Source organism: Thamnophis sirtalis, unplaced genomic scaffold, assembly GCF_051295495.1.
Source record: "Thamnophis sirtalis isolate CommonGarterSnake01/CBP01778 unplaced genomic scaffold, rThaSir2_p1.2 scaffold_5, whole genome shotgun sequence".
Taxonomy (NCBI): domain Eukaryota; kingdom Metazoa; phylum Chordata; class Lepidosauria; order Squamata; family Natricidae; genus Thamnophis; species Thamnophis sirtalis.
Genome location: NW_028261385.1, coordinates 19,980,736 through 19,989,044, shown reverse-complemented (window position 1 = coordinate 19,989,044; position 8,309 = coordinate 19,980,736). Strand labels below are relative to the sequence as shown.

At 39.3% G+C, this 8,309-nt stretch overlaps 1 protein-coding gene across 1 annotated transcript in view; it reads right to left on the bottom strand.

The window, feature by feature from the left end:
• Positions 1–1,773: 1,773 nt before the first annotated feature.
• The window catches only part of TARS1 (threonyl-tRNA synthetase 1), a 35,534-nt gene continuing 28,998 nt past the window's right edge, over positions 1,774–8,309 (bottom strand). Inside the window, exons 18-19 of the mRNA XM_087715389.1 lie at positions 6,189–6,303; positions 1,774–2,245 (exon numbers count right to left, since the gene is read on the bottom strand). Coding sequence (XP_087571515.1) covers positions 2,097–2,245; positions 6,189–6,303 — 264 coding nt within the window. The 3' untranslated portion in view covers positions 1,774–2,096. The remainder of the gene's footprint in view (positions 2,246–6,188; positions 6,304–8,309) is intronic.

Sequence of the window (8,309 nt, the reverse complement as noted above, 5' to 3'; positions counted from 1 at the left end):
GCAATGACAGTTCAATTTGCAGCCGAAAGTATAGAAAATGGGTTCACAAAATCAATTGTGTTTACTGCTTTGGGGTATGGGGGGGACTTGCATTAAATATATAATAAGGAAACAGAGGTTTTTTTGTATATAGATAACCCTGTTGTAGTTACTCAAGCAAAGCTTTAATATATGTAATTGTCATTTGCTACTTAGAATGCGGTTTCCCCAGCTCATAAAATAGAATGGCATTTTTCTCCTGCTTAATTTATGAAGTGTTTACATTTGCAAAGGTTTACATAGGGGGCAGATACAGTGTATTACAAGTATTTTATATGGTCATGCTGGAACATTAATTGTGATGTGTACATGATTTCCTATCTATGTCCAAGGGAAATAAAACAAAACTGCATTCAGCTTTGGTCGCCACAATGTAGAAAAGATGTGGAGACTCTAGAAAGAGTACAGAGAAGAGCAACAAAGGTGATTAGGGAACTGGAGACTAAAACATATGAAGAACGGTTGCAGGAACTGGGTATGTCTAGTCTGATGAAAAGAAGGACTAGGGGAGACATGATAGCAGTGTTCCAATATCTCAGGGGTTGCCACAAAGAAGAGGGAGTCAAACTATTCTCCAAGGCACCTGAGGGCAGAACAAGAAGCAATGGGTGGAAACTGATCAAGGAGAGAAGCAATTGTAGAACTGAGGAGAAATTTCCTGACAGTTAGAACAATTAATCAGTAGAACAGCTTGCCTCCAGAAGTTGTGAATGCCCCAACACTGGAAATCTTTAAGAAAATGTTGGATAGCCATTTGTCTGAAATGGTATAGGGCTTCCTGCCTAGGCAGGGGGTTGGACTAGAAGACCTCCAAAGTCCCTTCTAACTCTGCTATTGTATTGTATTGTATTGTAAATGTGGTCTCTATTTTTTACCTGTTATCTAGCCAGGGTTAAGACTCCCTCCCTCTTTTTCTATCTTCCAGCCTTTTTCTTCAAAACTTTAAAGATACAAGCAAGTCAGGGATCATTCTTATAATTTTCATCCTAATACAGACTATTTTTCCCTTTCTTGAACACAGAAATAGCAATAGCACTTAGACTTATATACCACTTCACGGAGCTTTACAGCTCTCTCTAAGCGGTTTTACAGTCAGCCTATTGCCCCCAACAATCTGGGTCCTCATTTTACCCACCTCAGAAGGACAGAAGGCTGATTCAACATCAAGAAACTATTTTCTATGTATCTGTAAGAAGATTCAGTGAAATTTCTTGTCTTCTGACGGCATGGAGAAAGCTGAAGGGAGAGTTATGAGTCACTATGAAATCACCAAATGATACATCATGCCTGAATAAGCAGTGATATCTGGGGGTGGTGATCTTGGCTCTCTTAATTAAACGTTTGTTCCAGATTTCAGCATTTACATTGTACTAGGGTCTCACACTCTGTAGATGCAGGAGAAATAGTTAATGATTGCTGCGTAAGAGTAGACATCATTTATTCAACTATAAGCAGGATGCGATCCTATTTTAAATCTCAGAAATGTATGTCATCTAACCATTTACAACAGAACTGACCTGACACAGGAAAATATTGGGACAGTTTGATGTTCTACATTAGACGATATTGTAAATCAGTGTTTGTCAAACTTGGGGACTTTAAAATGTGTGGATTTCAACTCCAAGAATTTCCCAGCCTCCTTAAAGCTGCCAAGTTTGGCAAACTGTTGTAAATGAAACAGAAGAAGAATGAACAGGAATTGCAAACCAACAAAGAATACACGGGCACAATATCTTTGTCGAAAATCAGAAGGCATTTTTAGCCAAATTTATTCTGTGAAGAAAAACACTGAAGAGATTTGATCTGAATCCCCGATTAGCCTTTTCTCTGGATCTTAGATACATCATTTCAGACGCTTTTATCCAGTTGCTAATCAAAATAATCTCCCTCATCATACAAAGACTTTCAATTTCATCCCTATTTGAATTTTGAACCTATAAATGTGTTTTTGACTTATTTCAAAGACAGGATAGTGCAAAACTTTTATCCCTCAAAACGAACATAGGAGAGAACGAGAAAGCTAGCTCTAATTGGAGGTAAAGAAGGAAAAGATTTGGTTAAAATTCTTCTTCAGCATTTTTGCTGTGGCTGTGCTTCAGCTGCAGCAGCCTTTCTACTGTTTCGGGCACAGTACGTTCACCATGAATCTTGTTGTCTCTCGTACGGATATTCACAGTCCCACAGGCCTTCTCTTTCTCACCAACAACTAAAAGGCAGATAGAGAGGAAGAAAGTGAAGAAAAAAAAGTTAACATCAGAAAAGGCGATGCAATGCATTACTATAAAATACTGAAAAGTGATGGTGCCTTCATTATTATGGGCAGAAAACGATCATTGTCATGACTATCATAATGGTATGGAAAAATTATAGGGTTTCCATCTATACCAGGGGTGTCGAGCTGGATTTCATTGAGGGCCGTGTCAGGGTTGTGTTTTACCTCAGGGGTGTGTGTGTGTTTGTGTGGCCATGGTGGCGTGGCCAGCTTGACATCAGTCATGTTGAAGGGACCTGTGGTGGCCTGAGGGCTCTTCTAGTGAAAATAGGTTCCTGAGCTCAGTTTTCGGCCACAACGGCCTCTTGAAGCCCTCTGACAGTGAAAACAAAGCTCAGGGGGGAATGGGGAGCCACACGCATCCCCTTTTCACTGTCAGATGGCTTCAGGAGGCCATCGTGGCCTAAAATGGCGCATGGGAGGGGTGCTCATGGCCTCCTGAGCTCCTTTTTCGTTGACACGAGGCACTGCGGGCCCGTCCTTCACTGTTTCCAGGGCAGCCCCGCTGGCAGACCCTACATCATTTCTGAAGGAGGGTGTGTGTGAGTGGGTTTATGTAATAATTGTGTTTGATGTTGTCATTTTGGCATGAAAACAGCATGACATTTTGTTAGTTCTTTCAAAAAAAATATTTTTAAAAAATATTGCTCAGGAGAAGGCTGCAGACACAAGCATGCAAGGCACACAGCCTGCTCCGTAAGCTCTAATACAGAATCCCAGAATGTATGGAAAAGATGAGAAATAAGTCTCTGTTCTTAAGGGTCTTTTATGTTTTTATGGGGAAAGTTGAGATTATGGGATAGATATAGATATTGCTGGCCCATATAGTCATAATTAAAAGTGTTATGAATTTTAAAAAAAAAATTTTTTTTATTTGACATTTTCCAAACGTTAAAATTCCAATTACACTTTTACAGCTTTCTGTTATCGGTATTTTTTTTTCCTGATTTCGGGTTTTCCATTTTCCATTCTATTATTTTATACATATTCTTCTGTTTACTTTCCCATTTTTACAATATACATCTATATACGATATTTCCATCTCTACTGCTTTCTAAATATGTGCCATCTCTTTTCATTGTGTTTGTTATGTGTTCCTTAGGCATTAATTTTTACATCTCTTTTCAAGCCTTTAGTTCTTGCATTAGAATGGTGTTTCTCAACCGTGGCAACTTTAAGACAGGTGAACTCCAACTCAACAAATAAGTTAACTTTTACGGAGTTTATTATACATATTCATTTTTAATGATTTTCAACTGTATATTTTATTTTATTTTAGCTTTAAAATTATTGTTTGCAGTTCACCCTGCTTATGTTGGTCTACAACAAAAATAAAGACTTGATTGATGCAACTTGACAGGTGAATTCTAGGAGCTGAAGTCCACCTGCCTTAAAATCGCCAGTTGAGAAACACTAGAATGGGGGGGGGGGGGAAGAGCAGAGTTCTCAGCATTTTCTGTCAATCTGAGAAGCCAGCAGAGAAGGTACATTGCTACAATTGAAGACCTAGTGCAATTTAATAGCTATACAGGCCTGGAAGCTTAGATTCGTTCCAAAAAGTGGCACTCATTAAAAGGAGAATTCGTGCAATTTAATAACGGTGCTTTCGAGAAGGGGGAGGATCCAGGGTTGCGATGTCACAACATGCGGTCTCGATACTCAGAGACTGCATTGATATTTTTGTCACTGGACGGTCCATTGAGACCTAAACCGTCCTAGAGACGGTGATCAGGAAGACGAAGACTTGCTGGTCTCAAGGACATTGCAAAGTCCCTGATCGACCCAAGGGAAGTGCTTCAAGCCAGCGGTAAACAGGCAGCCCCCAGACGCTCCGGAAGGAAGTGAAAAGAGAAAGTGAGTCCATCTGGTGAGGTATTTTTTCTATTTTGCAAAAGACTGCCCAAATAAATTTTTCTTTAAAGCCAAATTAGATCCTTAAGCAAAATAATTGAGTGGCGAAATAAACCCTAATTGGATTGCTGTGGAAAGCTTTTTTTTCTTTGTAACTATTCTTTGTGGATTGAAGTGCTCGCAATGTTTCTCATTTCTCCTCTTAAAGTGAATGGATTGATTTTTTTTCTTCTGCTTTTTGTTGCTTTATTTTTTGACCTGGATTAAAACCTTCCTTCTTATTTTAACAATTCTTCCTATTACTTGTTATTAAATTTCACTAAAAGAAATCTAAAGAACTTTGTTTCCTATAAGCCAGAGATAAATATTAGAAAGTGAAAAGTAGCACACTGCCACTCGGAGGTCAGAGGCTGGGTTTTTTAAAACCCCAGTATCTCTTCTCTTTCCTTCTTTGACTTTACTGACTTTGTAGCTGAAGGATTTGCAACTTGTTTACAGAAACTAATAAAGAGCCAAGGGCATGGATTGTTTTCACAGTCTTTGTCTTTGAGAACTATTTTGGCAGGGGAAAGAAAGGGGGAGGGGAAACAGAACCCTTCTCCTTTGAAGAGCATAAAAGAATGTGTTCAAGTCAATCTAAAATAAAAAAATAAAAGAGGCCTGGAAGGCTAGAGTGGCAGTGGCTATTAGTTGTTTTTCTTTCTTTCTTCTGTTTTGGAAACATGGATCAATATTCAGATGAGGAAAACTTAAAATTCCAAAATATCTTGGCTGGAATTCAAAATCGATTGGAAGGATATGGGAGAATTGAGAAGAAGTTGGAAAGACTAGTCTTCCTCACAGCAAAAGATGATGGGGTTGGAGCTCCAAAAATTAAAGGGGAGAATGAAGATATAGAAGATAAAGATAACACAATAGATGAATTTATTAATGGAGCAAATGTGGGTGAAAGTGGAAAGAAGGGAATATGGAAAAGGGAATTCGACGAATTGGAGCTCTACCAATTCCAGGACACAGAAGAAAAAAAAATAGTAATGCTGATGGACTTAAGAAGATAATTTTTTTCAGAAGCAAGATTGACAACCAAAGACAAGCTAATTTTAGCAGCAGCTGGTGGGCAACGAGAACCTGAGAGATCCTTCAAGCAACAAAGTGCAGAGAGAAGTCTATAAAAACCTTATAAAGGAGATTAAAAAAGACTGACACCACAATTGGCAAGAGAGATAAGATCATATAAAATTGACTTGGGGGAAAACACCTATAAATTTTATTAACAAATTTTTATTTAGATCTTGTTATAAAGGTGTAAGGGTTTTTTTTGGGAGTGGGGAGGGTCTGATGAGAGGAGATGGAACATAAATAGTGAATGATTTTTAGCCAATTATAATAACATCAAGGAAATGTCAATGGACATTGTTTAACAATATATACATGCTATGGTATTGGCAAAAGTAACTTGGGTATAAATTCTAAACAGTGAGTTTGGGGGGGGCAGTGGGGGAAAGGTTTAGAAACTTATTAATTGACTTTTCCTGAGACGATGTCATAAAGGTGTAATGTTATTGGAGGATTTTTTTTTGAAATAGCTAATGAATGCCATTATGTGGTTGTGTCTAAATATGAATGATTTGAGGTAAAAGCACCTTCAAATAATTGTAGTCAAATGAGAATAGTGGTACATTGATAGTAAGATATACAAAGATTTTTGATTTAAAGTGTATAATCTAATATGAACTATAAGTAATGACTGTGGAAGAAATGCATGAAAGTTATCTGTAACCAATCGACATGCTTTCTACAAGATGTAATGAAGGATGATTCTTTTTTGGGGGGTTTTGTTCAAATAAAATAAAAAAACTTAAAAAAAATAACTGCTTTCCTTGCATGTCTGAATGCTGCTGGCAAAAAAAAAGCAACTTCATATATTAACAAGCAGGCAAACCGCTAATTAGCTTCTGAATGCTACTTTAAAGTGGATATTGCTCAAATGGAGCTAGGCACACATACTGCACGGAGACACTTTTACCTAAAATAAAATTGTACTGGGCAAGCTGAGCGTTTCTGATCTTCTTATTCAGAGTGCAGCCAGAGTCCACGTCAACATCCACCATTAAGCCAGCCTCATGGAACTGTTGCTTCACCTTTGGGAGAACCAAATCAGCAATGTTTTAGTGCATAAAACAGACATCTGGAGGGAAAGGTATTTGGGGGCTTTGCAATTCTCCAAATCAAAATCATGTTGCTCCAACATGACATTGGAATAGTCAGAGAGTCTGTAATCAAATTAACATATGGAAGTTAAGCCCTGCAGTATTTATATAGGAAGTATTCGGAGAACATGTTTTTCAAAGGTATTCAATAGAGGCAGACATGAAAACAAATTGTGACTGATCTAGATACGTTACTCAAGAACATAGCAAGAAAGTCACTGGAATCATTATATACATCCACAAACACGCATATGACTGTACAGTCATAAACAAAACAGTTCCCCCCCCCCCCCAAATGCCATCACTCTGCGAAACAACTAATTCTCAAAGCACTGTCTTATGCCCTAGGATGGTGGTGGCAAACCTATGGCAGGTGTGCCCGAAGTGGAACGCAGAGCCATCTCTCTGGGCACGCGAGCCATGGCCCATTGATCTTCCAGGTTCTGGCGCGCCAGCCAGCTAGTCTTCACACGTGCCTCACACCCGGGCAGCTGCTCTTCCGGTTTCTGGCACGCATGTGCACCAGTGGTGGGTTTCAATTTATTTTACTACCAGTTTGCTCTTGTGCACTTGTGTGCGACTCTTCCGCACAGAATTGTCTGGGTGGGTGGGTGGGTGGGTGGAGCCTCTTGCCACTGCCACTACCAGTTCGCCCGATGTGGGGTGAACCAGCAGAAACCCACCTCTGATGCATGCATGAAGACCGCATGGGGGCTTCTGGTTTCCTTACGCACGTTTGCCAACACTGCCCTAAGGTATCAAACCTTGTAGTAGGGCTGTATTACTATAATCCTTCTTGTCTTTCCTATTATCTATTCCTTATGACTATCCCTTGTTGTTTCTATTTTATGATTTATGTAGATTGTTTTTATTTAGTATCTTATGACTATCACTGAGTGTTGTAGAGCCGAGGTGGCGCAGTGGGTAGAGTGCAGTACTGCAGGCCACTTCAGCTGACTGCTAGTTCAGCAGTTCAAATCTCACCGGCTCAGGGTTGACTCAGCCTTCCATCCTTCCGAGGTGGGTAAAATGAGGACCCAGATTGTGGGGGCGATATGCTGACTCTGTAAACCGCTTAGAGAGGGCTGAAAGCCCTATGAAGCGGTATATAAGTCTAACTGCTATTGCTATTGTATCTTCTGATTTATGATGATCATATTATGATCATGATTTATTATTTGTTACTTTATGTATACTGAGAGATTATGCACCAGAGACAATAAAGACAAATTATGACAGATATAATAATTCCATTATTATGCACCAAGGACAAATTCCTTGTGTGTCCAATCATACTTGGCCAATAAAGAACTCTATTCTATTCTATTCTCTTCTCTTCTATTCTATTCCATCCAAAACCACAAGCAGAACAGCCTTTAATCACACTTAAATAGACAAATCTCCCCAGATATTCCTCTGTATTGAATAGCTAGCAACCCACTTCTCAGTTCCCCTTTGACAGATGTTCACTTTCAAAATAGATGTGTAAATAAGGAGTTGAAATATTGGTCAAACTGTGAGCTACATACAAAGAGTTCCTTTGCAATTTGAGTGGTTTGCACCTGTTCTTGTGTGGGTTTCGTTTACCTGGCTGTTCCGACAGGCCTGGGGCTAAAGAGTTTTTGCCCCCCTTCTCGAATGGTATGGTTGTTGTGTGTTTTTTAAATTTTTGTATTGTTATGTCTCGTCTTTTTTTATTCTCTTGTCTGTACCCCCTTCCCTGATTGAATTGTGAGCCGCCCTGAGTCCCCTTCGGGGAAAAGGGCGGCATACAAATGTAATCAATCAATCAATCAATCAACATGGCCTATAAGGACTTCTGGATTTTAGTCTCTGACAACACAGAATCCATCTATGTTGCTCTCAAAAAGCAATGCTTCTTTTGCCAAGGAATTTGCCATTCTCTTTTTGGATATGTTCACACCTGTAGGCGTTCC